This window comes from Dendropsophus ebraccatus, chromosome 7 (genome assembly GCF_027789765.1).
Source record: "Dendropsophus ebraccatus isolate aDenEbr1 chromosome 7, aDenEbr1.pat, whole genome shotgun sequence".
Lineage (NCBI taxonomy): Eukaryota > Metazoa > Chordata > Amphibia > Anura > Hylidae > Dendropsophus > Dendropsophus ebraccatus.
Genome location: NC_091460.1, coordinates 102535355 through 102557906, shown reverse-complemented (window position 1 = coordinate 102557906; position 22552 = coordinate 102535355). Strand labels below are relative to the sequence as shown.

At 41.7% G+C, this 22552-nt stretch overlaps 2 protein-coding genes across 2 annotated transcripts in view; one reads left to right on the top strand and one right to left on the bottom strand.

Moving 5' to 3' along the window:
- Positions 1-1792, top strand: part of LOC138796583 (neuronal acetylcholine receptor subunit alpha-7-like) — a 70950-nt gene extending 69158 nt beyond the window's left edge. The window contains exon 10 of the mRNA XM_069976192.1: positions 1268-1792. Within this exon, the coding sequence (XP_069832293.1) occupies positions 1268-1792 (525 nt within the window). The remainder of the gene's footprint in view (positions 1-1267) is intronic.
- Positions 1793-7504: 5712 nt separating this feature from the next.
- The window catches only part of DNAH6 (dynein axonemal heavy chain 6), a 181683-nt gene continuing 166635 nt past the window's right edge, over positions 7505-22552 (bottom strand). Inside the window, exons 70-77 of the mRNA XM_069978026.1 lie at positions 18440-18561; positions 17364-17493; positions 16009-16136; positions 15371-15556; positions 12657-12729; positions 9659-9810; positions 8238-8460; positions 7505-7692 (exon numbers count right to left, since the gene is read on the bottom strand). Of these exons, the coding sequence (XP_069834127.1) occupies positions 7589-7692; positions 8238-8460; positions 9659-9810; positions 12657-12729; positions 15371-15556; positions 16009-16136; positions 17364-17493; positions 18440-18561 (1118 nt within the window). The 3' untranslated portion in view covers positions 7505-7588. The remainder of the gene's footprint in view (positions 7693-8237; positions 8461-9658; positions 9811-12656; positions 12730-15370; positions 15557-16008; positions 16137-17363; positions 17494-18439; positions 18562-22552) is intronic.

Sequence of the window (22552 nt, the reverse complement as noted above, 5' to 3'; positions counted from 1 at the left end):
ATGATTTCCACATAGCCTTAGGGCTTTATCCAACTTCAGCAGCCAACGCTAATCAAATGCCGATCGTTCGGGTTCGGATGGACTCGAGCATGCTCCAGGTTCGCTCATCTCTAAAACCAATGCTATTGTCAGATCAGGATTGTGTTTGTCCCATAAAAGAGTCTAAGACATGAAATAGAGTGATTGAAATATTTTCTTTGGTCATACTGTTTGTATGGATCTAAGGTGTTTCTCCAAAAATATGACGGGGTCTTATATTATTTTCCATATACTTTATATAGTAGTTAGCCGCCATACTGTATGTCCCACTGTTGTAAGGCTCCTTTACTGTAAGTTCCCCCATAGTTAGGCCTCCATACTGTATACCTGCCCCCCTGTAGTTCCTCCTCCATACTGTATACATGCCCCCTCTGCAGGTAGTGTCCATACTGTATACCTAGTACAAAAGAAGAGGTACAGTGGGCACTGCTGGATGGCAAAAAGTGTAGACAACAACCTGTCTACTCCTGATAAAGTTATGGGAACATAACGGAACGTGTGGGCTTTAGGTGGTATTGTATCGTGATGTTTGCATGTTACACAAGAGGACATCATGTTGTGGCACATAGTATTTGTGGTTGATCTTTTTGATATGACTTAGGTTTAATCTTGTACTTACTTCTACTTTCATGTTACAGTGCTCTTGTTTTTATTGCGTTTACATGTGTACTGCATTGGATATTTGAATACTTTCCCTGGTACTATGGTGTTACCCTAATGATTATGGGGGTCATCTGACTTTTTTAAGTGGTTTTGATCCTTTTCTGTGGTGTCTTTTGTATCCAATAAAGATTTACATGCTTTGATGTGTGCATCCGTGTATAACACATATGCTTTTTCTTTTTGTTGTTACATACTGTATACCTCCCTCCCCCTCTGTATTTAGCCCCCCCCCCCCATTCCATGTCCTCTACTGTGCATCTTCTTACCCCTCCTGCAGCTTCTGTTGAGCAGGTGGGGGCGGAGCATAACAAGTCTAGCACTGATTGGCTGATGCTCAGCCACCCAGTGTCAGGGATCTGGTCAGCTGACTTTAACTAGGGCTTATTTTTTGAGAAGGGCTTATATTTCAAGTCTACTGCAAAAAGCCTGTAAAATTAAGATAGGTCTTATTTTCGGGGTTCAGTAGGTCTTATTTCTGGAGAAACATGGAAGCAGCACAGTCACATTGTAAGTTTACTGTCATATTTGCACCAGGTAATGTTACCCTTTAAAACTTCTATTTCAGGTAAGGGTAATCCTGCTTAACTGGTGCGCATGGTTTTTAAGGATGAGAAAACCTGGGGAGAATAGAAGACCAATCCCTTGTAAGTATATATACCCAAACCATCATTCAAGTATGAGCAGTATTGAAATGAACATTGTATCTGGGCACCAATCTACCAATGGCAACATTCTCTACTGTGGTTATCACAACCTGGAGAGCCCTTGCTGCCCACCTAACAGTGACTCTGGGGTTATGTGTGGAAGAGTAACATGCCCTTCTCTGGAGGACAGTGATCTCATCCAGAAGAAATGTTTGAGAGAGTGCATGCCGGAAATAACCAAGATATTAGAGGAGGTGCAGTACATTGCCAGACGCTTCAGAGACCAAGATGAAGGAGAAGAGATCTGCAGTGAATGGAAGTTTGCTGCTGCAGTCATTGACCGCCTGTGTCTTGTAGCATTCTCGCTTTTTGCCATTATCTGTACAATCGCAATCCTGATGTCAGCACCAAACTTTATAGAAGCCGTTTCTAAAGACTTTACATGAGAGAAATGTAGGTGACTTTGCCGACAGGGCAAAAGAAATAATTTAATCAATATCAATGTTATTGCTTGTTATGTCTTCAGCTGTATAACAATTCAGAATATAACTGTGTTGGTGAAGACATGATACTCAAAGGGTGTCTTATGTAGCTGATAACTGTACATATTCTACTTATGTTAGTATTAGCAATGAGCAGAACAACAGTACGATAATATCCTATTCAATACACAGATATGTCAGAATAAAGTGATATAAGAACAAGAATGAGCCACATATCACAGGAAGTGTCCCAATGTTTCACAATGCACTGTTACTATTACTGCAGCCAGTGGAGCCATATTGTTGGCAAAGAACCAACTGACCCTCATTGTTACTAACATTGATGTTAATAAAAACATTATTTTTTCTTGTCCTGTGTAGTTTTATTAGAAACGTATGACCATGATTGCACATTAGTTGTACATAACATGTCATTATTTAAAGGGGTATTCCCATCTCCATGACTATATCTAAAACATTATGTAATTAAAAGTTAATAAGTTAATCCATCACACTGACAGCTCCCAGCTCGGGGCAGGTGTCAGAGTTGGTGTAGATAAGCAGAGCACAGAACAGCAGAGCAAAGGCCAACAGCCATGATGCCAGCCCCAGCACTGCTGTGAAGAGGACCAATCACAGTAAAGGAGCCCACAGAGGAAACCAGGAAGGAGAGCAATATTCAAGGTAAAATGAGGAGGTGGTAATAACCCTTTAATTGATTCTGAATTTTTATATATGAGAATAAGATTAGGCTGTTAAAAAGGTGAATAAGCAAGAATAGAAATCAGTGATATGCAGATTACTAATCCTCTATAACTGGTACAATGGGAAGTCTTGTAACTAGAGATGAGTGAACCTGCCGAAAGGTTACGTTTGAATGAATCCAAATGATCAGCATTTGAATCCCGCTGCCTGGATACGCTCATCTCTACTTGTAACTGATCCCCATTTAGTGCTTAAAGGGAACCAATCACCTAAAGTACCACTATAACGCTATTGAAATGTGCTGCAGTGCACATGCTTTTTTAACTTTCCTCCCTGCAATGTATATTCCCCTCCCCTTTACTAAACTTACTTTATATTCTTGGCGGTCTGTATGCAAATCCCCCGCAAGTAGTCATCTGGGCGGTGAGCCGTCAGGATCTAGTCAAGGCTCCCTGGGTGTACCTCCACGTCAATCACAGCCAGTGGCGTGATTCAAACTGAATAGTTAGCCTGATGTCATTCAGGGGAGCGCCGTGCATCATGTTGGCGTGCCCACGTTCTCTACTTGGGGAATATACATTGCAGGGAGGAAAATTAAAAAAAGCATGTCTGGGAAGTGTGCTGCTGCAGCACATTTTAATAGCATTATAGTGGTATTTTAGGTGAAAAAAACTGCATAGCCTATACAAATAAGGGTGCATGAACATCGAAATTCATATCTCGGTGCACATATACACCACCATCTTCTCAAAATTTGATGCTTATGTATAGGTGCGCAAATAGGCAAATCCTTAGACACAGCCTAAGGGCTGATGTACACACTCCGATTACAGCTCAGCATTCTTTAGGTTGGGCTCCTGTTCTTATGTACGATTTTTTTTAAATTGTAGCATAAAAAAAAAAGTATTGTTCCATAAGACTATGTAGTATGCACTCAGACTGGGTGGGAGGAGGGCTTGAGCATGACTGGCAGTCACGGCACGCCCCATTTAAAGTTTTCCTTTATCTCTGTGGCATCACTTAGGGTTAAGAAGAACAGTATTAAAATCCTGTCAGAAAGTTATATAGATTTGAAATTTACTTCTATTTAAAAATCTCAAATCTCTCAGTACTTATCAGCTGCTATATGCCCTGCAGGAAGTGGTGAATTCTTTCCAATCTGACAAAGCAGGAGAGGTTTTCTATGGGTATTTGCTACTGCTCGGGACAGTTCCTAAAATGGACAGAGGTGTCAGCAGAGAGCACTGTGTCAGACTAGAAAGAATAAACCACTTCCTGCAGAATGTTCTAAATGTGCACCACAAAGACTAATGGGAAATGTAGTCTGATAGCAGTGCATGGGAAGAGGAACAGCAAGAGTGATGAAGTAGGCATAAAACTGCATCAGAGGAACAGGAGTACTGTACAACCACATAAAGAAAGTCAGATGGAACATAGGTAAGAACCTTACATTGTTTGAAAGTTTCCCTTTAGGGTGCCTTCACACGTACCGACTCGCAGCGTTAATAACGCTGCGAGTCGGCTAGGTCCTGGCAGATCACTGTCAGTACATACACGCAGCGGTCTGAACGACCGCTGCGTGTATGTAATTCTGCCGGCCGCTTAAGCCCTTCTGATGCCGGCCGCCTCCCGCTCTGCTCTGTATACATTACCTGTCCTCGCTCCACGGGGTCCCGGCGTACTGCTCTCGCGCCCGGCCAATCAGTGTGTTGCCCTGCCGCAGCCACTGATTGGCCGGGCGGGAGAGCAGGACGCCAGGACCCCGTGGAGCAAGGAGGTATGTATACAGAGTGGAGCGGGAGGCGGGCAGCATCAGAAGTGGTTAAGCGGTCGGCAGAATTACATACACGCAGCGGTCGTTCAGACCGCTGCGTGTATGTACTGACAGTGATCTGCCAGGACCTAGCCGACTCGCAGCGTTATTAACGCTGCGAGTCGGTACGTGTGAAGCTACCCTTAGGGTGCGTTCACACGTACAGGATCTGCAGCAGATGTGCAGCAGATTTGATGGTGCAGATTTGAAGTTGCAGATTCAAAGCAAATCAAATCTGGGCCATCCAATCTGCTGCATCCTCTACCTGTGAAAGCACCCTAAAGGTCCTCATAGACTTTATACTTATTTCCATATTTTCCACCTTAAAAAATGTGTTTTTCCTGCAACAGCAGTTTTTTAGGCTACAAATACTGACTAAACAACTGTGATTTTTTTTCAGCTGCAAATAAAAGAAAGGGGCATGCCATTTAATTTTATGACATTAAATTTTATGTGTGTATGCACAACTGGGCATTTTGAATTCAATAGAAATCAATATAAAAAAAAAAATCTGTCCATAAACAGCACCACACCTGTCTATGGGTTGTTCCTGGTATTGCAATTCAGATCCATCGCTGTTTACTACATAAAAAACATAGCTTATTTCCTCCAGAAAAGGCAGCACTCAGTCTGGGTTTTACAGCTCAGTTCCATTGAAGTGAATGGAACTAAGTTAATACCACACACAACTTGGGGACAGGGGTGATTATAAGAAAGTAGATAACTATTGTATGTAATATTGGTCTTAGTAAACTTCCTCCAATGCGTAAAATGTAACATAAGAACCTAGACACATATTATTTTATTGGCAATGCTAAACCGCTTAATTCTTTTGCAAATTATAAATCGCTGGTAAAAAGGCAATTTTCCTGGATAAATATTAAATTTTTCATGTTAAAATGAATTCAAATGGATAGTGTTGTAAAGCTTTTAAAACTACATTGCAATTCCCATGACGGAGGAGGAATAAGGTCTGATATGTTACGCACCCTGAAAGAGCTGTTTATCCCGAGGTATTAAAGCTACTCATTCAAATATGTACTCCAAATATCCATTAAAGGAACAATCTCCCTTATATAAACCACACAATATAAAAACTTTAGAACTTCCTCTTAAAGGGAACCAATCACTAGTTTCATGCTGTCTGTAAAAAAGTGTCAAGATCCCTTATCACAGTGACATCAATTCTAATGTATTAGGGGGAAGTAAAAAGGCTCACTCTTAAGGAGATCCCTGCAAAAACTACATAATAATCCCTACTCTGGTTCTCTGTATCTGAAGAATGGAGATGGAAAAAGGGTTGCAACAGAGATGAGCGAACCTTAAGCAGCATTTGATTACTGGTGGCTAAAGAAGTTGAATGCGACCCTAGACAGTCTGGGAAAAATGGATACAACCTATGGCTATATTCATGTTTTCCAGCCAGCCTTAGGGCTGCATCCAACTTCTTCAGCCACCGTTATCAAATGCCGCTCACTCGGATGCACTCATCTCGTGCAACTCTCATGGAAGGCCACAAAAGTCTTTCTATATCCAGTAAACTTGTCCAGGAGTTTGACTGGGGGTTCAAAGAACATAGCATTGGCAGCTGCAGGTGGTTGAGACTGAGAGGTCTCCAATGCTGGACATCCTAAGTACCATCCCTCACTAGCTGTGTTAAAGAGGTAGTTCACAAAAAAAAAATATTTCAAATCAACTGGTGCCAGGAAGTGACAGAGATTTGTAATTAACTTCTATTAAAAAATCTGAAGTCTTCCAGTACTTTTCAGCTGCTGTATGTCCTGCAGGCAGTGGTGTATTATTTCCAGTCTGGAGAGAAGGAGAGGTTTGCTATGGGGATTTTCTACTCCTTTGGACAGTTCCAGGCATGGAAAGAGTTGACTGTGTCAGAATGGAGAGAATACATCACTTCCTGCAGGACATACAGCAGCTGAAGATTGAAAAATTTTGAATAGAAGAAAATTACTAAATCTCTGGCACTTTCTGGCATCAGTTAATTTGAAAGAAAGCATTTTTGGTGAACCTTTAGGCTATGTTCACACTACGTAAAACTACGGCCGTAGTACTCGCCGCAGAACTACGGCCGTAGTTTTGCGGTGTGTGACATAGCTTTATGTTGAATGGGATCCCGGCCGGGGCGTACACACATCGTATACGCTCCGGCCGGGATCCCATGCGGCTCCGGAACAAAACTGACAGGTCAGTTTTCTGCGGCTGGAGTTCAGTGAATTACGGCCGCAGAAAGCCCTGTCAATGCACACAGTGTAGCAAGCGGCTCCAGCCGCTTGCTTAACTGTGGGCTATGGGAAGCTCTGATGGGGGCGTGCGCTGATGCTTAAGTACCGGCCGCGATGATCCGGGCACAGACCGGCCGTTCCGTGACCCTGCCGGGGTCACGGAACGGCTGGTCTGATACGCCGTGTGAACATAGCCTTAAACCTAGCATATAAGCTAATAGGGCATCATGGAGTGCATAGAAATGTTATCAGCAAAGAGATTTTTTAAAGGGCTCGTGATACTGTCTATACTACTAGGTGCAGGGGCAGGAACGGGAAACAAAACAAAGTCAGTCAGTCAGGTCAAAACCAATCAGTAATGCAAAAAAACATATTAGAACACAGAAGCAAAAAAAGCGGAAAATTGCTAAGGGTCAAAGCCGGGAGAAACACAGCAAGGACAAAATTAGAGACAGATACAACAACAGTAAACAAGTCAAGTCAATCCAGGAGGTCAGAATCCAGTAGAAGGAAAAGAAATAAAAGAATCAGATTGCTATCACTGCCTGCTCTGCTAGTGGCTCTAGTTTGCTTCAGTGTCCTGCTGCCTCCCCCTCTCTGGCTACTGTAAGAATACGAGGGTGGGGATTGGGGGGCTTGATCAGAGGAAGGTCCAGGAACAGCAAGGTTTAGACAGCCTAGCTGTTCTGTTCCCGACATGAACATTGGTGGCAGCAAAAAAGTAATTACCCATTTAACCTTTACTTTACAACTACCAAAATTATTATTATATAGTATGTATATATATATATATATATATATATATATATATATATATATATTATTTAGTATTGTATTTATGCATTTTGAAATTATAGTATTTGGTCTAATTGATTATTTCCCTACAGTCATGTTGTTTATAAGAAAATAGGGAAAATCGCATCTTTCCAAAAAGTATTTTATAAAGCTATTTTATTAACATTTATATTGGCACATTACATTGTAAAGAGGTGAATAGCTTAGATGTTATTCATTCAGCTGGCACAGTAATGCAGAGGCCTTTGAGATCCAGTAGTCGCTGGGTCTTTTTGAAGGTAGAAGCACAGTAACCACAAAGTTAGTGGAGTGACCTGGCAAAACACAGACAATTAGAAAAACGACGCACAAAGAAGAAGTAATCAAGTTCTATGGCAGTAGCCGATGTAGGTTAGTTTCATGTGAGTAAGTAACAAAGTGCATAATACATAAGTTCTCTTCAGGTAATTGTTAAGTAAAGCTTTAACAAATAGACAACTGTATTAATAGTGAACAGACAGCCCTGGTGAAGACCAGGAGGCGGCTCTTTCTTTACTGAAGCCACAACCAGTTCTTATGTTGTTTGGTGTAGTACATGTAAAGGCCCCATCAGCCTCTGTGTCATACAGGAAGTTTATGGGAGGGCTTGCGCGCCCCCTCTGTCCACCTGCAAAATTGACATGTCAATTCTTTCGCGCGGAGAGAGGAGGCACAAGCCCTCCCATAGACTTCCTGTATGACACACAGGCTGACGGGATTCTCCACTGTAGAATTCCGCCAGTTTTACTCTGTGTGAACTGGCCCTAATATAGTAACAACTAGGCTGTTACACACACAAAGAATCTGACCTACTTATATTTGCATGTGATTTTAGCCTTACCTGTGGTAGACAGTGTGCCAGCTCTTGCTCCAGTTTTATAAAGTGGCGCTTGATATAATGTAGGGCTGGCCTGATAATTTTGCCGGGGCTCAAAATGTACTACAGGCAACATGGGATTCATTTCCCTAGGCAATGCATCTTCTATCACCATATTTTCATTATCCCAGCGGCTGGCATCCATGAACATCCCATGCACCAACACACCATCCTCAGGCGTAGGTAACTGAAAAGGAAATGGTTGTTCATTGGTTATCTGCAGATAATATATTATAAAAACAAATATATCAGTGCTCTTTCTTAGCATAAAAATGTGTCATGACCAATATATAATTAGTCAATTACACAGAATTAAATGAAATACAAACACTGCATGTCGTGTACAGGAGTTGGACGTTTCCCTAAGTTTGGGCAGAGAAAGGACCCTATTATAATGGGTAACAGATCACTGATCTCAGGGAGACCAGCCAATGATAACACTGTCAGCTGTGGGTTGAAGCACACAATACAATGAAACCCTAGGTGCATTGCTCCCTGGGAAATACCTAGGATTTCAGTGTTTTGGGCGCTTTAACCGACAGATGACAGTTTTATTGTTAACTGGTCTCCCTGAGATCAGTGATCTGTTTCCCATATGGCTCTATTAGGCATTGTTCCCACCTAGTCAGAATCCTGCTCCACATTGAAGAAGGGCAACTCCCTGAAACAGCTGTCTGTGGATGAATACCTAAACTAGGTTTTTCCTACAGTACAGCAGCACAACACATGATTAGGTACAGTATTAGATACAGATGGCCTTTGCAAATAGACAGGTCAACTTATAGTAGATTACATGATAGATTCTCTTTAAACATAGAAAACCTAAAATTTTAAACATAGAAAACTAAAGTGAGTATATTGCAAAATTGCATGCGATCACAACCCCTGTTGTGATTTCAAAAAGTTTTTTGTTTGTTTTTCTGAATTAATACAGGGTCTCCCCATCTAGGTAAAACAAGGCCTCCCGTCCCACTCTGGCCTGTTTGTGGCCACCAGTGATGGTCAGTTGTAAAAAAGCCAAGGCAGGTTAACGGTCCATGCAACCTTTACAGGATCAACAGAGCACTGCCGTTAATTAAAAAAAAATCTATCCATTGTAGACTAATAAAACATCCGTTTTACACACCGCACAGAGGATCTTAAGCATCAAAAGCCAAATTTGTGATCCAATTATAAAGGTGAATCGCACAGAAAATATCATTCAAGATAATATTCAAGCCAAAAAATAAATAAAAAAGTCCAAGGCACTCGGTGAAGAGTTGCATTCTGTTGTGTACCATGGCTGATGGAAATGTGCTGCACAGAACAGACCATCTGTCACTTGACTTTATCATCACAACTAGAGCAATTTGGCAGTGGTACAAAGAAAGAATAATAGACTAAACCTCTTTATCCATGGGCAACTCTTCTCCAAACTTAGTAGTTTTTATTGCCTCAGAGACAGCTGCTTGGTCTCGATAACATGGGAGGACATCATAGTGAAAGCTGAGTTCATCTATCGGCAAGTTATATTTCCTGGCGTGATTCTGAAGAATCCCTGAAATTAAAATATGATGCATTCAGTCTCAAGTGCACGCATTGAGATGTTAAAGCTATGAAAAAAATCACTTTTCCCAATCACATTGGAGAAGTGAATGGGTTCATGAAGAGGTGGATGGGTCAAGACACAATGTAGTATCTCTAGAGATGAGCGAACCTCGAGCATGCTTGAGTCCGAGTCCATCCGAACCCGATCGTTTGGCATTTGATTATTTTTTTTATTTTTTTTTTAGACCCAAAAGTTATACAAATCACCAATATACACTTATTATGGGAAATGCTTATAAAGTGCTTTTTTCCCTGCACTTACTACTGCATCAAGGCTTCACCTCCCGGACAAGACGGCAACGCCACGACCTGACCCCCAGAGCCGTTCGGGCCGTGGCCGCCGGAGAAGACGACGGCAAAGGGACGGCCAGCGTCCCTCCAGTGTCTGTGTCCTTAGCGGCCCCCCGCCACCACCCCCCCAGCAGCCACAGCCCGCACAGCCCCGGGAGCCGGGCCGCGACACCACCACGCCACCCAGGAAGCGACACCACCACGTCATCCAGGAAGCGACACCACCACGCCACCCAGGAAGCGAAGCCCCGATGCTTATAAAGTGCTTTTTTTCCTGCACTTACTACTGCATTTCCCGTAATAAGTGCATACTGGCACCCGTACAACCCTTTTTTTTTAATTATAATATGATTTTTTATTTTCAAAGTAAACAACTTATTTCATCATCATTTCCATAACCAAACTCCAACCCCCTTCGATGATTTCAGTCATCCCAGCCGCCCACGGACCCATTCCTCCAGGTCTCATGAGCAACTGGCCCCACCAGTTTAAAAGCCCCCACCGCCCATATATAATGGACAGCAGCCACTTCCAGACGGTCGGGCTCCTCCACTTCCAACATCCCATCCGTACAATAACTTCTCTTTTAATTACCAATCGAATGCCTTCATATACGGCCCTCTCACTGCCGATCGTTCGGCATTTGATTATTGGTGGCTGCTGAAGTTGGATATAGCCCTAAGGCTATGTGGAAATAATGGATATAGTCATTGGCTGTATTCATGTTTTCCAGACAACCTTAGAGCTTTATCCAACTTCAGCAGCCACCGCTAATCAAATACCGAACGATCAGGTTTAGATGTACTCGAGCATGCTCGAGGTTCGCTCATCTCTAAGTATCTCCCAATAGGTCATGTTTTCTAAACAGCCAATATATGAGCTGAGTATAAATTCAGCCAAATACAGGAGAATGTAGTCGCAGTATGGATATTAGGTCTATATGAGACATCAAAGCTGGACATGAAGACGTTTATTGGTTAATATTGACCCCGATTACAAGGAGAGAGACTCTAGTAGAGGTTAGTTAAAAAATCCAATAGGTAGTCAGCAACCTTTGTGGAACCGATCAAAATAGAAATAGAAGATAGATTCTTAGACAGCTCTCCATAATATATCTGCTTTTGTAGAAGTGACTGATGTCAGTAACTGGAAAGGGCTAAAAGTTATTTGAGTATTGGTGTAATGAGCAATAGAACCTGCCAGTAGAGACAGACAGCTTAAACAAAGGGAGATGAAAATAAAGAAGAGGTCACGAATGAGATAGGAATGAATGGGATAGTGAGGGCAGAAGGTGAAGAGAGACTAAAAATGAAAAGGAAGAAAGGTATTGTTCAGTTACGAATGAAGGCTAATAGAATAGTTGTCAGAGTATAGGTGTGAATAGGTGTTTTAGGTTAAGGTCTTTTTTGATGAAACATCTGCAGCAGTTCCTGTAGTAAATTACATAGTGGAGTAAAACGATTCTTGAAAAGTATTGTTAACACCAGAAAATGTACAAAAGGCTTATACATAAAAAAAAAATGTCTGTAATACACAGCAATACAGCTGAGCGTGCTATGGCACTAATCCGGCAGAGACGGCTGAGATCTTACAGCCAGACTGCTAACAGAAAACCTTCAACATTTTGAATGCATTTCATGACCTGAGGCACAAGATCAAAATTACTCATCATTTCAACTGCTTAAAAGTCGTTGTTATTTGTTTGCTTCTATACATTCAATGGGGATGTTGGTTTCAGGAAAATAATGAAATTCTGCCAAAGTCCAACTACTCAAACACATCATGCTAATATAAAAGACATAAGATTGTTACCTCAGATTTTTTTATTTGTTTGAATTTGGAATTTGGTTGTAAAGGAGGCAACAAGGGCTGGCCAGGCTGCTTTTGTGAACAGGACACAGCAGCCAAGGATATATGTGAAAACAAGGAAGCTGGAGAAGTGGAAATGATTTTTTTGTACTATATTAAAGTAAAAAAAAAAAACTATAAAAAAGGTGTGTGTAGTTTTTAAGTATCCATGTTTTCCAGGACTCATGTCCTAAGCTGTTAATTTATGCCAACTCATACCTCTTACGATAGGACCATCCCTGAAGATAGATAATTTTTCAGGGGAATACTTTCAATGACCTTTCAGTGTACATTTTGCCTTTAAAAGGGTTTTGTAGTCAATACAAAAAAATCCCAACAGGTCTGGCAGAAAAAAAAAACTGTATTCACATCTATTTGCCATGGCACCAGCTGCCCCCTTTTCTACACCAACATTACACACATGATGCTAATCACACTGCAGCTAATAACTGGATTCGGTAACGTGCCATACTTGCAGCAGGAAATTAAGGCCTTATGTACATGTTTTGTGGACGGTCCGTATATAAAGAAGATGTGTAATGTAACGGAATAACGGAACTCCCAACATCATGTATGATTATGACGTCCGGGGCTCCGAAACTGTACTGACACAGCCGCATGCTTTAGCCTTGATTAAACCATAATCAGACATTTTACCTGTGAGAAAACCTTGAGGGAAAAAGAATCCTGAAATCCAGAATGACTTTGGTTCACCCTGTCGAATCCAGGCCTAAAGGGAAAAAAAATTCTGTCAGTAATACGCCTCCTTACATATCCTAACCTAAAGCATGGGTCTCCAAACTGCGGCCTCCCAGCTGTTTTAATACTACATTTCCCATCATGCCTGGACAGCCAAATCCAAAGCTTTGGCTGTCCAGGCATGATGGGAATTGTGGTTTTGCAACAGCTGGAGAGCCGCAGTTTGGAGACCTATGTCCTAAAGCCATTCAAATGTGCTATATTGGAATGGATTTTTATTTCCGTATGCTCATCATTTTTACATCATTGTATCATTGGCATTTATATCTATTTCTTCTTTATTTGTCAATCAATCAAGACTTTTACTTCTATACAAAAACTTCCAAATAAAAAACGAAAGAAGACCTATAACTTTGTTATATAATGCTTTTTATGTTTGGAAATTACATAAGAGAAATCTATGGAACCATATTGCAATTTGACTGGGAATATCATTTTAAGCGGCTTAAAATGGCTCTTGGGATTTTATAAATCTCACTAAAAACAGTGTATGGTAATCTGTTAAAATAATGTGCTGGCTTTGTTGACCACATTTGTGAGAGGGCACATTTATTCACATTAGACATGAGAGAATCTGGAGCACTCGACTACTGGTGGCTGAGGAAGTTGGATGTAGCCCTAAGGAGTGCTGGAAAACATGGATAAAGCCATAGGCCATAGGCTGTATCCCTGTTTTTCAGGCAACCTTAAGGCTGCAGCCAACTTCTTCAGTCACCAGTCATAAAATGCCGTACTGTGCTCGAGATTCACTCATCTCTAGGCCACATACATTTCGAAGAACTAGTCTGGGATAAATGCATCAAGTTTAAAATACCTATCTTATCCATGATGATTAGTGTGGGTCTGACTGTATTTGGGATTCAGGACTGTTTGCATCAGTCTCAGACTTTGGTACCTCAGCATGCATACCTGACCATTGTTACAGAAGAGAAGCCGGAGGGGATGGTGGAGTAGGATCCCCTTCCTTCAGATTCCCTCTTACTTAAAAGAAATTTGTTACCTATCCAACAGATAATCCAGGCCAAAATATCCATAAATCTCTTAGCAACCAAGCAAGCAAGTTTTTTATCATCTCCTTCCAAGAGCCATAACTTTTAATTATTTTTTTTTATCGATACAGACATATGAGGGCTTGATTTTTGCTGGAAAAAAATTCATTTTTTTAATGGTGTCATTTTGGAATTCAGGAAATTGGAAGTTAGTTTTATGACATTCCACATGTGGTAATAATAAGGAATAATAAGGTATGACCATGCCATAAAATGGGATATTGATCAGAATAAGGCCCATCAGGAGCTGCAATGAAAAAGCATACTAGTGCTCACTAGGGGGTTAAAGATGAGGCATATAAAATCAAATTTCCAGTCCTGGTCCCTACGTCTCTACATATGTAGGGCTTTGCTTTTGATTTCTTAAAGGAACATTAAAGGATAACTCTGGGCAGGACCACTATTTTCAAAATGCCTGGGAAGGGGTAGTTGAAAAACATGCCACCTACGTACCCCCCTCTCTCCAGCAGTGGAGCCACTCTGATCCTTGGCTACTTTTTGGTCTAAAGACAGGACTTCCCAGGCCTGCTTGGCCAGTAAGCTGCTGTAGCGGTGTCTTTAGACCAAGAAGCAGACGGAGGCCAGAGTAGAAGAGTTTGTATGTTTTTCCTATGTTTTTGTGGGTTTCCTCCAGGTACTCCGGTTTGATTCACACTCTGAAAAAATCATACGGGAATCTGGAATTTAGGTTGTGAGCCTCAATGGGCAAAGGGACCAATTTGAGCAGTGAAAAGCTATGTAAAGCACTGCAGAATAAGTTGGCACTATTGTAAGTGATCTCAGATCCCTAGCGCTAGGCCTCCCACTAGTGTCCCTGCCTACTTGCCATCCTGACCCTAGGCAGCAGATGACAACTCGGTGATGTTCCCTTCACTTGGTTAAGTGGTACACAGAAAGACAAGATAAACAAACACAATAAGGAATAGTCAGGAAGATACATGTCAAAGTGGAGATAGCAGAACGGTACAAACACAGCAGGCAAAAACAGAGGTCAGAGGGACGGCCAAAGAGGTCATAACACCAAGCAATCCAATCCAATACAAATGCCAGCGCTAGCTACAAGTGATGTCCAAGAGCACAAGTGAACTTCTTATGAGATACCAGAGTCCCCAGTACACAGCATGATTGGATCAGCCCTCTAACATCCAGACCAAACAAAACACAGGCTGACTGGGAAGGAAGGAAGATAAGTGCAGAAGGCAACTGTCTGTCACTACTCAGTCTCACCTATCTGCAGCCCAGGACTGCGGCTAGCAGAAACCCAGGCGGGTCTGGTGGAACACAGCAAGTACTAGCATAAGACACAGTTCAGACTGGTGCAAAGGAAACATACAATTCAGAAACTGAATCAAGACCAAAAGCGCAGCCTGGGCTATACTTTACATGCTGAGGTCTAAACAGACGCAGACATAGCACCTATATGAAGAAATTTATTTGTATAGTTTATTTATAGGCTTAGTGTTTCCTTATATCACCTTTCTAGCTTTAGCATTTCTTTAAATTCACAAGAAATACAGAGAGAGATAAGACCAAGTACAGTATGCTAAAATTCCTAGTACTTACATCAATAAATGATGTCCTCAGAACCAGATCCTTGACCCATGATCCAAGGGGTTTTAGGGATGGATAAGCAGCGTCAGACCATAGTGTGGGAACCTGATTGTTCAAGAAGCTTTTGTATATTCTCTCCATTTCCTCAGACATAACCACAAACCCAGCAATGGCTTTTTGAAGGGTCTCTAGTGAATTCTGTGGGATGAATTAAATGGGAATATCAGCATGTATCAAGTCTCTAGCTTGATGGTAAGTTAAAATAAGAATGTTAAAGGAGAAGTCCAGGGAAGAATTTGGGAAGAAGCAGGGGCATGAGGGGAACATAACAAACAATGTTAACTCACCTCTCCCAGTGTCTGTCCAGCGCCAGATCACCGCTCCAGGACCCCTGCCAGCCTCCGGGGTCTTCTTTTCAGCAAACGTCACAACCCGGCTGATTGACAGCCCACTACTCCAGTCAATAACTGGCTGAGCGGGCTGTCAATGCCTGGGGGTCCCGAGGTCGGTCCAGGAGGCGCATTGCAGGCATGGGAGAGGTAAGGGATTAATCATGCTCATTTTCTCCCCTGCTGCCTGACAACAATTTGTTATGGCCGGACTTCTCCTTTAAATCAATCATATGTTTGCGCTTTAGGCTTTTGCTTTACCTTAAGTACTTTGAGAAGTTTATTGAATCTGTCCACTTCTTGCCCAAGTACAGTAGTCAATGAACTTACTCGACCATTAGAGTCTTTCGTAAACAGCAACTCTGATGCAGCTTCCATGTCCAATTTATCTGCAGAAAGATATTTTAAGTATATATACAATAAAAGTATTTACTAAATGACAGTCCTATAGCATCTCAATAAAGACGAAGAAAAAAAAAGTATACAGTGGTACCATGGTTTAAGAGTAACTTGGTTTAAGAGCGTTTTGGTTTAAGAGCTCACAGTTTTTTTAAAATTGTGACTTGGTTTAGGAGCATTGCTTTGGTTTAAGAGCTCTCTGTACTGGGTGGGAGCGCGAGTGGAGGAGGGGCATGGTCTGCATAGCGGGGTCTAAAGCCCTGTACTCTGACCCAGGAAGTCTCCCTCACCTTCCAAATCATAGCAGATCCACTTCAGGCTGGGGCTTACATCAGGGGACAGGACTGTGGAGGTAATCTCTTTATAGCTGTAACCCCTCTCTCCCCGGACAGAGAGTGCTGCATGTATGTGCCCACATCTGCCCTGCTCATTCCTTCTTACTCCCTGCAGTCTCTGTCAGCCCTTGTGTTTCCCATCCTCTTCATTACTGTATAGTAACTTATAATATCACATATTTTGATGTTTCTAAATGTTTTTTTTATCTGTTTTACATGTTATTCAGAATAATAAATCATTATTTTGGGGGTGTGGAACCAATTGTCTGCATTTCAATGATTTCTTATGGGAAAATTTGCTTTGGTTTAAGAGTGGATTTGGATTACAAGCACAGTCCTGGAACCAATTATGCTCGTAATCCAAGGCACCACTGTACATCCAAAAGGGGGTTTATACTCAGGACAGGGGGGGCCAGAGCAAGAGGAAAATGGGCCTCTATCTGCTACTGGTTTGTGTTTTTTGTGTTTTTTTACACAATTTACAGGTGAACCAACCAGTGCATAGAAACAGCAGAGAGTGCACTTGTATGTTGCCCAGGTGGGCATTGCTCTGAAGGGGACTTCACACAAAGTGCCAACCTCCTGTCAACCTCTATTCTTTTTCTCATTCCTCTTTACTCCCTGTATGTTCCAATATGGCAGTTGTAGTGGAGATTGTCCTTCCCTATTTTAACACCCATAGTGGAGTTATTTCCAACTGTATTACAATGGAGGGGCCTCTAAACAATTTTCCTGTCAATAAACTTCTACTCCAATTTCTACCTGCAATAAGCTTGGTGTATGCGATGCTAAGGGGTAAAGCTTTGGCTCTCCGAGCGAGTGAGCGAGAGAGCGAGAGAGAGAGAGAGAGAGAGGGATGGATGGATATGATACAAATAATACCTGGTAACTTTGATAGGATTGAGGCAGCCAGTTCACCAACAATTTCATCATTGCTTTTTCCGGCCCCTTGTGATGTAGACCTCGGCTGTACATCCAGTATTGTATTAACCAGAGTGCTGGTTTCTTTGCGCTGGAGAGAGACAGATACACAGATAAACAAGGGCACCCTAACATGTAAATGCTCAGTTCAATAGGCCATGCCAGTACATGCTGATATTGGTATTCAATATCGACAGGATGTGTCACATGAAGTCAAATCATGCAATGAACTCAGCATGGAGTCATTCTATATGTAATCTGTAAAGATATGCAGAGTTAACATAAATCTCCAAATACGACAACCAGGGAAAGTCTGGTGCTATAAAAAGGGTACTCCAGAGGGAAAAAAGGTTTAAAACAACTTGTGTCAGAAAGGGACCTTACAAATAGCCCTTGCAGAGCCCTTACACAGCACGATTAATATAGTGATAAATCAATCATTTGTGCGGCCTATAAATGCATTGGTATTGAATGTACATCTCAGCCCATACAGAAGAGGAGGAAGTGGTGTGTTCTTTCCAGCCGGGCACAGTACTCTCTGCTGCCACCTCTGTCCGTGTCAGGAACTGTCCAGAGCAGGAGAGGTTTTCTATGGGAATTTGCTACTGCACTGGACAGTTCCTGACACGGACAGAGGTGGCAGCAGAGAGCCCTGGAAAGAATACACCACTTCCAGCAGGACATACATCAGCTAATAAGTACTGGAAGACTGCAGTTTTTCTTAAATAGAAGGCATTTACAAATCTATATAACTTTCTGACACCAGTTGATTAAAAAAACATTATTTTTTTTCTCCAGAGTAGACTCCATAGACTATGTCAATCATTATTATTGTTGGCATAAAAGCTGCCTAGGTAACAGTTGTGCTTTTTTTCTATGACAAATAAATTACTGGAAGATTGACATACAATAGCAGCTCTGGCCTATTATCTGTGTTTAACAGACTATTATGATGAAATCATTCTTTTCCTCCGAGCAGTAGTGGAATCTATGCTTCACACAATTAAATTAGAGCAAGTCCCCATCAGCTCACAAACCTGGAAAGCTAAATTGGCATTTTCATGCATTCCAAATATTTCCGGATCATCGGTCAAGGGCAGATTCTCTATGTAGTCCTTGTAATTCTGCAGACTGTCAGCATCTGGACTGAAATATATACCTAAAGTGTGTATTAAAAAATACAGCTCATTAGTTTGCACAAAGTGAATAAAAGTACAGGAGGGAAATGAAGGCAGCGAATAGTGTCTGTGTGCTCCGAAATTAAATATGCCAAGGCCTGAGGAAGGAGGATTTACTAGATTGCACATACCAATTAGACAGAATATTGTCTCCCGTACAAATATTTCAGGAAGGAGCATACGGCTTTTAACATTACAGACATTCTAATTTTATCCATAATTCATAGGATGGTGAATTATAATAACGCTATTATTCTGGACATCCACCAATGTCTGCTTTGCATTACCAAATGTCACACTGTACTGCTCAGCTGTAAAACTACAAATTTAATGCATTTACTTGACCGGTATGAATAATGTATTTTAAGGAATGAGGTATTTCATTGTACTTAGCGCCAGGCATTTTACTTACGTGCACCGGAGAAGTCATTTGGCGTTTGTTACCCTTCAGGTATTTAATAATTTAATGTACAATTTAATGTGTGTTATTACCACCAAAGCATACTTTTATGAGAGTATTGAGGATGTAACAGAGGGACAACTTTTTACGGTTTTAATATTACACTGTTACATAGTTACTTGTAACTATGGGTAATGGTGGTGTGTCTTTATCTTACAGCAATCTGCTACAGGTTCTGGAGTAACACAGTGTAACATCACTGGGCAGCGCCATCCTGGTCCTGTCTGCACCTCTTTCTGCTACACACCTGGGTCCCAAGGTCCTTGTTTCTTGCAGTCCATGGGATTTAAAGGGCCAGTATGTCTCCACCTATTTCTGCTTCCAATTACCTATTTAGCGTCCGTCTACCTGTTGCTCCTCCTTGTCTGAGCACTGTGGGATCCTTGTGTTCCTGAGCGAAGGTGTGTTCCTGACCTGTGCCTGTACGCTTGTCTGCCTGACCATCTCTATACTGAGATTAGCGAACCGGGTTCGGAACCCGAACGTTCAGTATTTGATTAGCGGGGGCTGCTGAACTTGGATAAAGCTCTAAGGTTGTCTGGAAAACATGGATACAGCCAATGACTATATACATGTTTTCCACATAGTCTTAGGGATTTATCCAACTTCAGCAGCCACTGCTAATCAAATGCCAAACGTTCGGGTTCGGATCGACTCGAGCATGCTCCAGGTTCGCTCATCTCTACTGTTTGCCTCTCCAGTTGCTGACTGTCTGACCTGTCTGAAGCCACTTGTCCTGACACAGTGCCTGATTGACTACACTGGTGTTCTATCCCTGGTAATGTGCTTACGACCCAGCTTGCAGATTAGACATATTTGGCCTGTTTTACAGGTCCTTGCACTGACACTGTTTGGTTCTTGGGACCAGCTGCTACACATACAGACATCACAATTGTGGAGCGACCTGGTGTTTTCTAACCCGAGTGTGAGGCATGTGATTACCGGTGGCTGAAGAAGTTGAATGCAGCCCTAGGGAGTCCTGGAAAACATGGAAACAGCCTATGACCTATGGCTGTATCCATGTTTTCCAGGTAGCCTTAGGGCTGCATCCAACTTCTTTAGCCACCAGTAATCAAATACTGCATAATCAGGTTTAGACGAACTGAAACATTTCTCAAAGTTTGCTCATCTCTAGTAAGGATCAGAAGGGAAGTATTTTTAATTTTTAGAGACTGAACATAAGAACAAGGGGAAACAATCTGACTAGTTCAGGTGAAGATCAGAAGCAACATGAATAAATATTATTCTAGTGAAAGAGTAGTAGATGCTTGGAACAAACTTTGAAAATCTACGGTAATCAAATGTAAACCTGCGTAAACATATATCTAACTAGAGATTAGTTAATTTACAGTACAAGAAGAAGTTTCCCAGGACTGGTCCCAGCTTTTCCCAGTAGCCAGGGAGGAGCGGTAGTCAATTAAATGGAAGCAGGCTGATGAGCGGATTGCGGAGATAACTAAACACTTTGCTTTGTTATTACTGTAAATTCGCTCATTACCATATCTAACCTAAGATGAAAATAGGAAAGGAAATAATGTACGAGCAGACTAGATGGATAAAGTGGACTTTTCTGCCGACCACCTTTTATGTTTTTACATTCAAGAATCTTTAGAAACTGTGTTGCAACGTATGACATTGTGGAAGGGCAAATCAGAATAAGACTAAAATACATTCCTGAGAATCAAACGTGATTATCTTCACTAAGAAATGATATAACCTTACTGTGATCTGTGGAGGCTAACAGCTATTCCAAGGCTTTTATTAATAAAATCTAAACATAAAAGTGAATAAAGACCTATCAGTCTTCAAACAATAAAAAAAGAAAAATTATTTGAAACTCCTTGCGAAAAAAAATTAAATAAAAAACACTGATACAATTAAACACACTACAAAGGTCAAAAATGGCCATTAAAGGTCTGTCCTCCATTGTGTTACAGAATGTATCATCAGGAAGGTTTATCCTCTTTACAGTTTTGCCCGCGTCCTGCTTGTGATCAATCAGCAGGAGGCTGGCAATAACCCTGCTACAACTGCCAGGAACTAAGAGCAGTCAGTACCCAGCAGTTTAACTCTTTACATGCCACAGTCAATGGAGCACTATATCAGTAGACCTAGTGGCTAGAATGAAAACTGCAAGTATTTAGGATTCATTTATAATATACAGTAGATAGAAAATTTGGAAAAGCATCACCAAAAGTATATCTGTCATGATGTATCTGTCATGATGTCCCTATTGGATCAGAATGAGGCCCGGAACAGTACCGCATCCATGCACACCTGAACTTCCAGCTGCAGAATGGATTACACTACACTACAATGGATGGCACTACAATTCCCGCCATGCTCCCGTCATAGACTTGGACTTGTCCAGGCATGATGGGAATTGTAGTTTTGTAACAGCCTGAGTTTGACACCTGTGGTCTAGACAATGGTTTATTATTCTTTCAGAATTTTTTTTCACACAGATTTTGCTCACACAGGTGGAGCTATCATTCGATGTACATCTTTCTCATTTTTTGGTTGACAGAGCAATGGATTAAGAGCCATCTGTGATGTTTAACTGGCAGTACTCTAATAAGCATTGGCAGAACAGATGCCAGCAGAAGATGAGTGAACTGTTGGGTAGGTTTATGTCAGGAGTAGGACTTCTGTAGCCAACAGATGGAAGGGCTGGAGATAATTTCACTCACCAGTTAAGGTAAAACAAGGGCCCAGTGTTAATGCGTTGAGAGTAGCTGAGGTCAGATGCCACACCAAGCCCTCTGTAAGTATATATTGTATAATAAACACTCATTAAAGGGGTTGTCCGAGGAGGGAAACAATTACATTTTTTTTATATAGTATTGCAAGTATATAAAAAAACAACAAGATCCTATTCTTACCTCTCTGGTCTCCCCCTCACCAGGATCCCCCGCCTAATGTTTTCTTCTCTACTTTCAAGATAGACAAGTCTTAGGTATGACAGCCTGCTCAGCCAATCACAGATTGACACTGGACAGCACCGTGGCCAGCGATTGGGTAAGCAGGCTGTCACTGCCGAGACGAGTCTGTCTTGGAAGTGGAGGAGAAATCATTCAGCAGCGGGGAACTCAGAGACCCATAGGATGACACTGGGGGAGCACATAGAGGTAAGCATAGCTTCTTTATTGTTTTCTGTTTTCTTATAACAGTATATAAATCTTTTTCCTTGTCGGATAACCCCCTTAAGATCTGATTTATTAAACAACCTGCCAACTAAAAAGCATAGCTGGAGGACCTCCCTCAAGGACAAACTCAAGACCACAGCATTGCTTTCATAAGATGTGACACAATTAGGCGACCCCTGCCAGTGATTGGATGGGTGGGCCTTTCCTGCCTGAATGAAATGTGATAGAAAGAAGGGAAGAGCAGCAGAAACTGGGTGCTATAAAAACAACTGCATTGGGGGAATGGGACAGGTAAGTATGCTTTCTTATTTTTTTACAGCACATAAAGTCTATTGCTATGTCCAGAACAAAAGGTCTCCAAACCCT